This window comes from Ursus arctos, unplaced genomic scaffold (assembly GCF_023065955.2).
Source record: "Ursus arctos isolate Adak ecotype North America unplaced genomic scaffold, UrsArc2.0 scaffold_31, whole genome shotgun sequence".
In the NCBI taxonomy this organism is placed as follows: Eukaryota; Metazoa; Chordata; class Mammalia; order Carnivora; family Ursidae; genus Ursus; species Ursus arctos.
Genome location: NW_026622997.1, coordinates 23,530,963 through 23,545,994, shown reverse-complemented (window position 1 = coordinate 23,545,994; position 15,032 = coordinate 23,530,963). Strand labels below are relative to the sequence as shown.

General features: G+C 39.3%; 1 protein-coding gene across 13 annotated transcripts in view; it reads right to left on the bottom strand.

The window, feature by feature from the left end:
- Positions 1-15,032, bottom strand: part of CDKAL1 (CDK5 regulatory subunit associated protein 1 like 1) — an 811,149-nt gene that overhangs the window by 702,086 nt on the left and 94,031 nt on the right. For all 13 annotated transcript variants that reach the window (XR_007191477.2, XR_007191478.2, XR_007191476.2 and 10 more), the window contains one exon: positions 5,817-5,901. Coding sequence is in view for 10 of the 13 variants with exons in the window: in XM_048225746.2 (XP_048081703.1) it covers positions 5,817-5,901 (85 nt within the window). In the remaining 3 variants the exon portion in view is untranslated. The remainder of the gene's footprint in view (positions 1-5,816; positions 5,902-15,032) is intronic.

The following is a 15,032-nucleotide window of genomic DNA, read 5'->3' as shown; positions in this document are numbered from 1 at the left end:
AAAAACTACTACCACAACGAAGAACTCCAAGTTAAATCGACATAAAGCAAAAAAATCATTTCATAAGAAGAACGACCGTCCATTAACTGCTATGTTCTGTCAACGGGACGTTATATAAGGTGCTCTCCTATAGACAAAAGATGTTATACAAAGCAAATACTCTCTGTCTCAACACAAACTTTTCCTCTTTGTTCCCTTCTCCTTATATTCTAATTGTTCTTTCAAGTAATTTCACTCAGATGTCTAAAGCATCCCTTCAACATTACCATTTATTTCTATAGCAAAGGTGGTTCAAAAAACTAGTGATTCTTGTCTATCCACTATCAGTATGGCCAAACCACACTGCCCGTTTGGTTAATAATGCACAAGGTCAAACAGAGGTTGACAGTCCATGATCAAAGCAAGCTGGCTATTCGTTCTGCCATTTATATAGAACACACAAGATGTGTTTATTTTCACCGGCCTCTGAATGACCTCCTTTAGGTGGCACAGGAAAGATCCCACATTTCTATAAAGCATTAACCAAAGGAGTTTTCTTATTTGATACTCTCATTAAGAGCAAATTTTATTTTTTTGAAACTTTTGATCTTTTTCATTTATTCAAGAGCCCCTCAAGTTAAAGGACATATTGTCTAAATCAAATTGGTGTAATGAGTAAAACAAGGACAGGGCAACCAGCAAAGGCTCAAGAAGAAAGAGTACACATCTAATAGGCTGCCATCACAAAATATGGGGCTCATAGCGATTTTTTTCAAAATTAGTGAAGGTAACAGCATTTAAGATTTCAAAAGTTCAAAAGGCAGCCCCTCCCCCCCCCCAAAAAATCACTTAACTCCATTTTTGCTACTAAAACTCGTACTCTTTTATCAATCTGAATACTAGTAACACAAACACTGTAAAAACCCTCATAATCAGATCAGCTAGAAGAGAGCCAGTATAAAGCATTGAGCAGTACAGCCTACAGATTAATACAGCCATTTTCCTATCAGTACATTACTTTGCCTAGATTAGGGAATTATTTAAAGACCGAACATTTTATTATCAGCACTAGTTTATAAAATGAAGACTTCCAAATCATTTTAAGCCAATATTCTCTCTGACCAACGTTAATTAACACTCCGCACAACATTGTATGCAGCGTGAAGTTTGACCACCACCACCAGAGGAGGGATAGGTCCACGGCTATCTTGTCAGGATTACACAAGTCATGGATCTTAATCAATGAGATCAATGATTCATGAATCTTAATATCAATGGTATTAATCACATAAAAAGATGGTCAATCCCTTAGAGTTATCTTTCTTCATTCCTGTTAAAACCAGATGGTTAACTGCCTGGTGGCTTGAGAGAGAGAAAAATGAGGTGATAAGTAAGTAAAGAAAAACAATTATTAAATACCAGAAATATACACCGGAAGAGACACAAAAGCAGAAGATCAGAAATGATGACACTCAGGAAGGAGCGGCAAAGTGAAGCCATCATTATCTGTGTGAGATCTAAACTCATCTTTGCGAACCTACGGGATGAGGTGAAGCAGAACGAGGAGAAGGGAAACAGTCCATCAGACTGTCCTTGAATTTAAATGTTGCCTCACTGTCGTTAAAAAGAAAACACGTGAGAGAGGAGGCTGAAGGGAAAGGATGCAGCATGACGTAAGGTACACTTGAGTTTATGAAGTACCCCTCTTCATTTTTCTTTGTTAGGGGATGGTGATGACAAAGGAGAAGGCATCGAAATGAAGCGAAATGCCTGACAAGAGTAGGTAATCTATCACTGAACGTCCCTAAATGTATACATGTCACTTGAATTTGACATTTTCTCAGTATTAATTGTTATTGTGTCTTTTACCGGATTATACTTATTCTGGAAACGAAACAAATGGTAGCACTGGTGTTTTGTTAACAAGAACTAGTTGTGATTATCAAAAGCCTTCAAAACCATTAAAAAAAAAAAAACATTTAATCACCTGTAATACTGCTTTTACACTTTCTTTCAATCAAGCAGAAGAGTGCATTAAAGGAACCTATACTTGCTGGCACCAGCTCCCCAGCGTTCAAATGACAGTTTTCTTATGGGATTACTTCATTTAATCATTCAGACACCGTATCATTACTGAGAACCACATACACTACACGGTTCATGTAGATAACAAAACCCACTGACACAAGTTATATTTGAGGTTTTAAATAAACTTTTACAAACAGTCTAGCAGCACAGCCATTAGTAACGTTACAAAATTGAGAATCACAGAAACTAAATTCTCTGGATTCTGTAGTGAGGGGTTATCAGCAGCACGAAAATATCTTTACATCTTATTTACCTTTCCTAGAGGGAAAGAGTAGATAACCTGGGGACATGACAGACTTCTCAAAAAATGAAAAGCATTCTTTGAAAACGAGCAGCATCTGGTAATCATCGTTTTCGGCTCGCTGTAACTCCTCCTCCTCGTCCTCCTGACCACGACTCAACTCCCTGTGCCCGCCCTACATCACTGCCACCTCCTAGGCCTCCCACCATAGTGCAAGTAAGACCTCTTCTCTGTTCCTTCTGTTGTTTCTGCCTTGAGGATGCCATCGCATTCAGCTACCACTTCTATGCAAAAAAATACAAAATCTCTATCTCTTCGTGTTGGTCTCTGATAACTGCTTACCTGACAGCTTCACCTGGGAAGCACAGTAATAAAACGGTTAAACACAGTGACTCTGGTCAGACTGCCTAGGTTAAAATCCCAACTCCACCATTTATGAACAGCCTTAGGGAACTTCCTCTGGAAAACAGACGCTTCATCTGTAAAAGCAGAACAGAACTGTAACCTCCAACTCAGTGACAGGCTGCAAGAACTAAGCTAGGTGACATCCAACTGAAGTAAAGCACTTCGAACAGCGCCCAGCACACAGAAGGCCCTCGATAAGGATCAAACAGGATCATCGCTTTATTAGAGTATTTAGCTGTGACTTCAAATACCGGCCTGTTTCAAAACGAAAACATGTCTTCCCTCCAACTGAACTCCCTGTCGGGCATTCCCCACTGCCTTGGAGCCATGGGTCTCGAAGTCATACACGACAATGTTGAAAGTATAAAAAATTCTTCCTTCTTAAGTCCAAATCCAAGTCCTTCCTTCCATATCCAAGCACCTCCATGTGAGATGAGGCCATCAGCTCCCAAACTACTACAGCTCTCGCCCAACATGTGTCCTGAGCTGTACTTTTCCTTGCACCCAACCATCATTCGCACTGCTACAGGAATTAAACCTGAGAGACCAAGGGAGCAAGCACAGCTAGAAAATGAGTGTTTCTTTTAAATTACCTTGTATGGTAGCATAACAATAAAAAAAAAAATACTGCATAGGTAAAAGGAGAAAGGACAGATTTAAAAATAATAATAATAATAATAATAATAATAATAATAAATGGTACTAGAACAATGCAACTGTCCCTACATTGTTAGGAGAGAAGATGTGAAACATGTACAGATGCTATATGAAGAAGTTATACATTCCTGGAGGGTGAAAGAAGACCTAAATACCTTATTCATGAACTGGAAAACTACAAATGTAGAAAGATGCCAATTCTCCCCTCAAAGTCGTGAAGATATTCGCTCTAATCACAATCAGAATCACAACAGTATTCTTGTTGAACTTGGAGCCTGATATTAAATTTATATGGAAGGACAAAGGACCAAGAAAAGTCAAGACACTCTTGATATCTAACAAATATTTCAACTTAATATGAATCTATATCATTGACTGTGTAGAACCATGCCAGAATGAAGAAAGATGTCAATGGAACCACAGAGAGAGCCCAGGGACAGACCCAAACATCTATGGACACTATGACAGAGTGGGTAATAGACAAAAGGGAAAAGAATGGATTCTTAAGAAACAATAAATGATACTGAAAAAAACAGTGATTACATGGAAATAAAATAAAATTGGACCTCCCTCCTGGTTCCATACCACAAAAATTAACTCCAGATGGATTATAAATTTAAATGTAATAAGTAAAAACCATAAGACATTTAGAAGACAACACTGAAGAGTATCTTACCTTCAAAATAAAGAAAGACTTCTTAAATAGTAAGAGCACAGACCCAAAAGAAAAAAAATAAATTTTAACCCAGACTTACTCTTCATCATAAGATACCATTAAAGAAAGTGAAATGATAAGCCACAATTGATGTTTGCAGTCTGTATAACATGGAAAGATTAGTAGACGGAATACATGTAATATAATCCCACAAATAATAAAAAGACAACTCAGTAGGAAAAAATATTTTAAAAGCCATTTCACAAGAAAGATAAATCCGAATGGCCAATAAACATATAAAAAGATGCTTAACATCATTAGGAATCACGGAAATGCAAATTAAAACCACAGTAAGATATCATCTGTACCACATGATTGGCAAAAATTTAGAAATCTAACTATATGAAGAATCGGCAAGAATGCAGAACAACTACACACATCCCTTACTGCTCAGGGTGAACGCTGGTACTCCCATTCAGGAAAAAGAGGCTGACATTACTAAAGTCTGAACACACACACACACACACACACACACACACACAGAGCTGTGATCCAATAATTCAACTCCTAGGTACATATCCTAAAATAACTCTTGCACATGCGCACCAGAAAACACGTTCAAAATATTCACAGCAGCAGTGTCCGTAAAAGCAAAATGCTGGGAAAACTATTATCAATAGTAAGATAAATAAATGGTGACAAATTCATTCAGTGAAATGTAAGAATGGCCAGTTATTTCACGTCCATCAAAGGATAAATCTAAAATCTTTATGAGTAAAAGAAGCAAATCTCAGAGCAAGGCCAATAAATAAAGTCCAAAACAGGGCAAAACTAAACCATATGTTGTTTAGAGATACTCTCCACAAATGATAAACTTACTAATAAAAGCTAGGGAATGATGCATGAAAATCAAGGTAAAGATAGTGACTTCGTGGGGATATGATTCAAACAGGGACATACGGTGGTTTCTAAAGTCTTGGCAATGTTATATTTCTTGGGCTGGGTGGTGGATATACAGGTGTTAAGTTTAATATTACTATATAAACTGTACAAGTTTCATAAACTTTTGATATTTGGCTTGATGTATTTCACAATAAAACCCATGGGGGCTGAGCTTGAGCGTGAAGCGAAGAGGAGTCTGGCTGGGAAGGTGAGAAGTAAAACAGGACGACAGCTGAAAGGGGGCCCTGGAGCAGGTTTCAATACCCAGGAAAAGGCATCCGTGGGGTTAAGAGAGGTTGAAAACACAGGAAAATGAGGACATAATTTATAAAGTGCAGTTTCTGAGAAGGTGAGTGGGAGAAGATTTAGAGCACACGTGAAAAAGGATACTTCTTTCACTTGAACCTGAGGGAACACAGTAAGAAGCAAGGACTCGTACGCCACTCTCCCCCCTATGAACTGTGATGCCCTTGAAGGCCGGGCATTACTAGCATGGAGCAAAGTGCTAAAGGGCAGGAAAGAGAAAAGAGGGAAGGGCTGTTTCAAGTCGGTCCAAAAAGTGTGGCCTGGATTCCCTGAAAAGAGGACTCAACAAATATTCAAATCACCTTCAATTAGCTAACTTCACAGATATTCAAATCACCTATCCAGAAAGTCCACAGTGAAGTTCCATTCTTTATCAGATAAAGTCAAAACAGTATCATCTTACAAGTCCAACTCCCACTCTCTTTGATACACACTAAATATTTATATGATTAGGGAATTTTTTTAAAGTGGATTTCCTGAACTTCTTCACTTCACTTATTTAAAAAAAAAAAAAAAAACAGGAAAAAAACAACTTCCACTTACTTAATTGAGTTTCTAAAGTGGTCTTCGGCTGGGTTTTTTACAGTACAACTATTCAGGAGCCATAAATCTGCGTCTGATGCATTTTCTATTAAAAAACAAATATAACAAAGAAATTTCAGTATCACATTTAATCACTGAGAAGCACGCGCGAGCTCACACCGATGGCACTGAGACAGACAGAGGCAGTGGGCGCTCACATGACCACGGAACCGCATGACACAAGGTGACCGCTACACAGCCAGTGGAAATACGTGTGAGAAATACATACAAAAATGGATAACCTGTGCTGGATCTCTTCACTGAAAATATAAAGGAAAGAAGCATTTTCTTCCTTTATTTTCAACACTTGAGACTATTTGAAAACTTCCAAAAACTGCAGCAGAACGGCCTAATCCTCCTTCTGAATATGCAAATCCATTGCCCCCTTTCGGACAGTGTCAGTAAGTTTCAGGCACAGGTATTATCATATGCTGAATATTCTGCAGCTTAAGAAGTTATTAAGAATAGAACTGGTCTTCCCTGAAAAAGCTAATGATTTACCACAAAGTGAGCCTTTCACTCCTCTCACCAATTTGATCAAATATTGTTATATATGTGGTCCCCCTCATCTGCAGGGACACATTGCAACACCCCCAGGGATTGCCTGAAACCGCAGATAATACTGAACCCTATAGATGCTATCGTTTTTCCTACACATACATATCTGTGATGAAGTTTCTTTTATAAATTGGCACAGTAAGAAAATAACAATAATAATAAAACAGAACAATTCTAACCACGTACTGTAAAAAAAAAAAAAACTTCTGTTAACAGGTCTCTCTCTCTGTAAAAATATTCCATTGTACTATGCTCACCCCTCTTCTTGTGATGCTGTGAGATGATAAATGCCTACATGATGAGATGACAAAATGTCTATGGTGAGGAGATGAAGTGAGGTGAACACACAGGCATTGGGACGCAGCCGTAGACTACTACTTGACCTTCTAACAATACGTCATAAAGAGGGTCATCTGTTTCTGGACTGTGGTTGACCACGGGTAAGTAACCGCAGATAAGGGAGAAGAACTACCGTACTGTGATAAACACCCTGGGAATGCAACCAATAACCCAAAACCATCCAATTTATGAAAGGAATTTGTAAATGCCTAACGTGTTTACTGCTATTCCGACTACCTTGTCGCCTAACGGGACGTACTCATTAAAACAGGACCACCACAATGAAAAGAAAACCAAAACTGAAAACCACAGCACCTTCCATGTATACTAATGTAGTAGCAGTCGCTAAGGTACAATGACATGAAGAACCAGGAGGACAAACAGATGTCTGTGTGCACATTCTCCACCTGGGAAGGGAACTTCAAGGGAGAGCATTACGCCAAACGGATGGCGAGCACATCAAAGCTTCTGGTAAACTGGCAAAAACTTTTTTTCCCAAACATTTGATTATAAAAATGATGAAATATTTTTATACAGACAAGAACAAAAAATCCTTGAATTGATTAAAGGCAAGGGAACGTGCTAATTACTATGTATCCCTCCTAACCTGTCTCACTCCTTCCATTCCTGTCCCCCACCCACACCCCATGGTCTATTTGCCCTCCCAAAAAAAAGCCAGAGTGACCTTTTACTTAAGAAATCTGGTTACGTCACTTCCCTGCTGAAACTCAGAAATGATGGGTACTTACGTACCTCCCCTAGTTCCCTCCCAATTATTCTCTACAATGCCACCTGAAGACATTCCTCTAATATCAATCTTCTGATGATTTTCAGTGGTATTCAAGGCCTTTCCAGATTCAGCCACCTCCCCCACTTCAATATTCATTTCTCCCTACAGTCATCTGTCCCTCCAGCTACACTAAACCACCTGAAATTCCTGAAGCCTACACTACTCAACCCAGCTAGAATACCTCTGTTTCCTATCTACCTTGCTCACTCGTACTCATCCTTCAGCTGCAGCCTGAGGTCCGTAGCTGCCTCTTCTCTGCACTCCCATGGCAGACTGTGCATAGACCATTCCAGCATTTCACATTCTGTATTAAAATAATTCATTTTTCCGGCCCGTCTTTATTACTATTTAAGAGATACTGAAGACAAAAATTTTATCTGCTGCCCTCTGAATGTCCAGGGCCTAACACAGTGGTGGGCACAGAAGAAACATTCAAATACCCTGGTACACTGAACAAGGTGCAAGTAGGTTCAAGAAGAAAGACAGATGATACCTAACGTGGACCACACGCATATGGCACTTCTACCATCCTGTTAAAGCTCTGAAGGCAATACTAATCTTCAGGAAAAAGCTTCAAGAGAGTCGCCAATTTATTTCACAAATACTTCGGGCTGAGACTTTATCTTGCTCACAGTTATATGCCCAGTACTTACCACATACGGCACCTGGTACCTGGTAGATATCCATTAAATATGTACTGAGTGAATGCTGAATTTTGAAAGACAAAGCTAAACTATGAGCAATGTATTGCACAGATAAGAAAGAACCAAGGATGTCTGTTAGCTAATGATAAAAATAAATAAATAAAGGCTAGGCATTTAGTTAAAATAAACAAAGAGGGGCGCCTGGATGCCTCAGCCAGTTAAGCATCCGACCCTTGGTTTCAGCTCAGGTCATGATCTCAGGGTCGTGAGATCAAGCCCCACATCGAGCTTCAAGCTCAGCTCAGAGCCTGCTTGAGATGCTCTCTCTCCCTCCGCCCCTCTCCCTGCACACACGTGTATATGTGCTCTCTAAAATAAAATCTTTTAAAAAATTAAAATTTAAAAAAAAAATCACAAAAACCTAAAGACAGAACTACCTGTGCCAGATGCCAGCTTTGTAGCTTGGCACATTCTACTCAATCACCTTAACGCCACTTCTCACAGTAAAGACAACGTTTACCATACAGACTACAACAAAAGCCCTCTCAAGGAGAACTCCAGCAATAAACATGGCAAATTATTCTACTTTGTCTGAAATGTTGTCAATGTTGGAATGTACAGACTTTCAAAATAAAGCGAATAATATGCTTGGCGATCTAATTGCAATCAACAGGAATCCAATGGATACGCCAAAATGCCTACAACTTTTTGACCACCCCTCAAAAGAGAATGTCCCTTACAATGAACACAAGAGTTTCTTATCCAATTATTTCCGACAAGAACAAAAAATGTTTTGTGTTAGTACATCTTACTTAATATTGTCAAAACATTCCATTTATAAACACAAATCAGTCAATAAACCACTATAACACAATGAGGATTTACTGTGCGCCAGGCTCTGTTCTAGGCACAGGGGATATGGCTGTGAGAAGAGTTTCTACCCTCAAGGCGTTTAAGTCTTAAGGAGAAAGTCTGATTAAAACAAGGTAATTTCAGGTACTGCTCAAAGCTATTAAGATCATAAGAGAGGTAACGGACAAAGAATAGATCAAAATAGGTCTCACTTAGGAGTTTAAATCTGAGTTGAGACTCAAGTAATAAAAGATCACGCAAACACCATGCAAAGAACAGAAGAACATTTCAAGAAGAAACCCCCGCAAGTACAAAGGCCAGGAAACAAGAGCGAGCTTGTCGTGTTCTAGGACCAGAGAGAATAGTGTGACTGGACACAGGGAAAGTCGGGATAGAAAGGTTGGAGAGGCAGGCAGCAACCAAAGTATTTGGCAAGTTGAGAACTTCCTATTGTATTGTAAAAATTACAGGAAGTCACCATGGGTTCCAAACAACTAACTTCTACTTCGGAAAGCCCATTCTAGAAGCGCCATGAACACTATAGATGGGGCAAAAGTAAAGCAAAGGGGGAAAAGGTAAAGGCAAGTTAAACCAGTTGGAAGCTGACACACTGGTCTGAGTAGGAATATGTGAAAGAGCATGGTAACCTGCACCGGGGTCATAGCAATGGCAAAAGCAAGAAGGCCAACAGGGACCTATTTTGGAGGCCAAATCAAGAGAATTCACTGATTAGAGAGGAACAGTGCAAGAAGGAATCAAGTAGGATTCCTAAGCACATGGCAGGAATTTGGGCCTGAGTCTCAGTTGTTTGTGGTGCCATTTACTGAGATGGGGAGGGAAGGTGTGGAAAGAAACAGATCTGGGGACAAGAGAATCAAGAGGGCTTTTGGGGGGCCACACTTTGGCTGAGATCCCTATTAAATGTCCAACTAGAAATACTGGTTGGCTATTGGTATAAAAGAAACTGAAGCTCAGGGGAGTCTTTCAGGGGGATAAACAAATGGGAGGCTCAAAACCCTACAGAAGATATCTGAACTTATGGAAATGGAGGAGCTCACCTAAAGAGAGATTACAGGAGAAAAAAATAGGACAGAGAAAGTGGTAGAAGACAGAACACGGGGACATTCAAATATCTGGAAGAGAAGTGAGATAGGAAAAGGATACTGAAAAGGAGCAGCACATTAAGAGGATTAAAAAAAACGGAAAACGTGGTGTCACAGAAATCCAGAAAAAATTTTTTGAAAAAGGTATAAATATGCTAAGAGTTACATGCTAAGAGTTCAAGAACGATATCTGCATCTCTGTGCCCACCCACAATCACTCAAAGGCCCTGTTTTACGAAATTACACAGAAACAAACACGACAAAAGGGGAGTGAGGAGAAACTGTATATGGCTATTTGCCAATAAAGAATAAAGACTCTTTATTGTTTTGCCACCTAACAAACACATTTTCTGGGTTTTAAGATGCCAACACCCATTAGAAACACTATCAACTTTGCAACAGCTCTTCAAGAGGGGTGGAAAACTGCAGTCACGTTCTTATCAATTTTAAGCTCTATCCCAACCTCAAATATTAACACTAACAGGGTAGGAATGAAGGGCATCTGAAACAGAAATATGCTAGTTTAGCGTGTCTACCATCTAGAACAATCAAGAAATGCCAGAAGACCTGCCTTCCCAGGACCCCATCACCCAAAATTAAATAACTGTTCAATCAGACTACCACTGGTGGATGACTTGGTTATCAGATTAAATATCTGCAAAGAGAAAGTTAACACCTTATGGTCTTACTTTAATCAGAGCCTTCATGTCAGGTTCTCCAGTGAGTTGGAAGAGAAGCAGTTAGAGAAGAGCACTTATGGGAAAGCAGCACTATGCAGATGGGCTAGAATGAACCAAGCAAGGGAGAGGAACTCAGAAGACACCCAGCTTGGAGGCTTGAAGAAGATCCAAGAAAGATTTCTACCTTTCTTGGATGTGGCTTCCAGCACAGATAACCCCCAGTATGCGGCTGAAAATCATCTGCACGTCAGTCAAATACTCTGCCAGTGTCAGAGCTGGGACCACACAACTGGTCTAGAAGGGAACAAACTTCAGACCAGCCAGATGGAATCTGGGAACCAAGACTGGATGATTTTCAGGCTTTCACGATGACAAATAGTGCTGTAATGAATAGTACTGTGCCGATATCATTTGGTATTTTTCCCAGATTACCTCTGGCATCAAGTCCAAAAAGGTGGGACTGTTGTCAAGGGATAAATTCGTTATGTCATTCCCTTACCCTTTCAAATTCCTCTCCAAAAAGGTGTGCCACCTTGCACTTCTGTGAGCAGTGCATGAGCTTGCCCACAGAGCGTGCTACCAAACATCTGTACTTAGGCCAGTCTGCTGAGAAATTGGATCCAGTGAGGTTTTAATATGCATGTCTCTTATTATGAATGAGTTGAACATCGTTTCATATATTTAAGGGTTATGTGCAATTTTTTTAAGTGTTTTCCATTTGTTCACGTCTTTTGCCCACTTTTTTTCCCTCGGATCCAACAGTCATTTTTACCTCAAGTTTCAATTACTAATAAACAGAAACACACACAGGGAATATTAATTCTTTGTCAATGATATATTACATTATTTTTTCCAGTTTGTCATTTTTTATAGACTTTCTTCAGATATTTTTATTTCTAGGATATCAAATTCATCAACGTCTTCTCCTTTTGCTTCTGGATTTTGAGTCATAATTAGCAAGTTTCCTCTATTCCCAGATTACCAGGAGTTTGCCAGTGTTTTCTCCCAATACACATACGGTTTCACGTGTAGATCTTTGGTCTGTTAGGAATTTATCCTGATACACACTGATCTCATCCAACTTTTTAAATGCAAAATGAAATAAAATCTTATATTCCACATCACATTGGAAAATATTAAAAGGTAAGATATTATCTAGTGCTAGCAAAGGAATGGAGAAACTGGTAACTTGGCTGACGGCAGTCTACATTCATGAAACTCAATGTGGGAATAGCTCTCAAAAATTTAAATGTGCATCAGAATTTCTCTAACACCTGCTTGTCGGGCTACTTGTACCACACACACGCATATTTATAGATACACACATACAGAGACCAATAATCAATCTTTTAAATCTCAATGAACATTACTGACAAAGCAAAAAATCCAGAAAGCCCACATATCCATTATAGGGAAAATGTTTAAATAAATTATGAAACTACTCCTAAAATACCACTGAGCTGTCTAAAAAGCAAGATAAATCTGTAAATCCTGATTTATAATAATCTTTGTTAAATCATCAGGTAAAAGAAACCAAGGTACAGACAGGAGATCTCGTATATGTTTTTTACAAAGAGGAATTACATTCTAAGTAGAGAAAACTTCTGGAAGCATATACGGGACACTGAGGTGTTTGCCCTTGGGAGTCAGAGGAAGGGCGAGTTGTTCATGTGCTCCTTTTATATTCTTTCTCTTTTCTGTCTTCAGACTTGCATGGGCATTACTTTTATAACTGTGTAAAGTGAATCCTGAGAAGGGGCACATTAACATTTCATTTATATCCATCTGTAGTGCTTGAATTTCTTCAAGTATGTATTGCTTTTTTTCTTAATTTTATGTTATGTTAGTCACCATACAGCACATCATTAGTTTGTGATGTAGTGTTCCATGATTCATTCTTTGCTAAAGTATGTATTGCTTTTGATCAAATCTTTTTAATTTCTTTTAAGTTTCCTTTTCCAGAGAGCTTAGAATCAATAGTGTTCTTTCATTTTAAGGTGAGAATATAAAAAGCTATTTCCCTGCTGAGATCCATCATGAAAACAGTGACCTGATATACATTTTCTGAGGGACTTCTTTCCCCACTGCTAAAAGCTTTTGTACTCACTGAACCAAGGAAATGATGGTCATTGGCACACCACCTACTCTGAGTGTGAGGAGAGAAAAACAAACTACTATTTGTTTTAATCAAAATGCATTACTTTCCAAACTATTTCTTTATATACACAAGAAAAATTGCCTTTAAATCTAAAGTAATAAAAATCTGATTGGCAGTAACGATAATAGCTAGCATTACTGAGTACATATCATGCATCCAGAAATGAGCCAAGCATATCATATTCACTTTTTTCCCCACTTAATCTTCCCATTTTGAGGTAGGTTCGCTTTTACTCTAATTTTAGACAGGGAATCTAAGACTTAGATAGGAAAAGTCACTTGCCTAAAATCACACAGCAAGGGGCGGGTGGGGGGGGGGCGGGCCAGGATTAGAAATCCAGACAAACTGACTCCAGAGATTATAAAGTTAAGGAAATTAGAATGCCTCATTAGCAGCTCTTTGCCTCCTGATCAAAAATAATACAGACAATATCTAAAAACAAAATAAAGTAGTACACGGCCTTGAGGTTGCCTCACGATATTCCTAAGACAACTAATAATCAGGCTTCAAAAAGAACTGTTTGCTATTTCCAAAATTTCCAAGATCTTGAACATGTCAGCTCTTGGCCTTCTATAATCCGTCAGAGACATGCAAATAAAGAGAGAATTAATACGGAGCACAGGATTACTCCAAAGCACAGGCTGACTGTCACAGCAACCAAGCTTCCCTTCACCCTGCAGGCTTTCACACAATGGCCATTACAGAAGAGATGGCCATGGTTCGTATCAACACTGCTCAGAACGCAACTTATCTCACACAACTGTTCCACTGGAAAGTCACCTAGAGGAGCGGCATACCACAGGGACACGAGCCTATTCGTAAATTTAAGCAAGGCAGTTAAGAAGGCTGATACAAAATGAAAATTCACTAAGAACAAAATGAAAAGGGGGAAAGACGCTGAATGTTTTAAACCCACAAGCATTTTGGGGGAGTCTCTTCACCATGGAACTCTGGAAGACAAGTCCAAACAGTTTAAATGTCCATCATTAATCATGCCCAGGGAGTTGACTGATGTGATACAAATCACTGGATGCCTACTACAAAGTCAGAGAATACAGTGTGCTTTCGCAAGAGAATTTAAAAGCACCATTAAGGTGCACGTTTAAAAATAATTTCTTAAAACCAATAAAAGGCAAAATAAAAGTTCTGGTCAGTGGATTCATTTTCTTCTTCTGCATCCCATTCGTTGTTCTCCACAGCGACTGGGTGATGCACAGAATGCAGGAACCATGTTTTCAAAATCTGTTTTACAAAAGCAATTAAAATGATCCATAAGGGAGAGCCTGGGTGGCTCAGTCGGTTAAGCACCTGCCTTTAGCTCAGGTCATGATCTCAGGGTGCTGGGATCCAGCCCCACCTCGGGCTCCCTCTCCCTCTCCCCCTCCGCTTTCCCCCCACCACCGTGTGTTCATTCTCTCTCTTTCTCTCTCTCTCTAATATGCATAAATAAAAGCTTTAAAAAATACATCCATAAGAAAGTATTCTGCCTTTAGCCAGCTAAGGGTTGGAGGAGTGGGAGGTTGGGAAGAATAAAATGGGCAAGGAAAAGGAGGAAGGAGTAGGGGAGAAGGGAGCCCTTAAGGGAGAGGAGAAATGAAAGAGAGATGGACTATCTCCAGTTCCCAGTCTGAAACACTCAGGGCAAGAACCGACCCTGCACTGCAGAGTGTTGGTGACTGTGCGCTGTGTTTCTGAGTGAAGCAGAACACAGGTGCTCCTACGGGGGAGCACTTATTCCTAGAGATTACTTGTATAATAAGTCTATTCTTTTAAAGCAGTCCTGCTGAGTGCTTCACAGACATAAGATGAAGCCAAGGGTCAGCTTGAACTCTGTTTAGTGTATGAAGGGAAAAGAACAATTTTTTTTCTTTTAAATGAGAAATAATGGCTGGCAAAACTCTACCAATAGCTACTGAAAACTAATTACATAGCTAAGTAGGGCTGACCATAATCAAAATCCGAGTTCAAGACAGACCTTTTACTTACTATGTAGAAAAGAACACTTCTAATATTCCCCATCCTCATTCCAAATTAAATTGCTCTGTTGATCCTG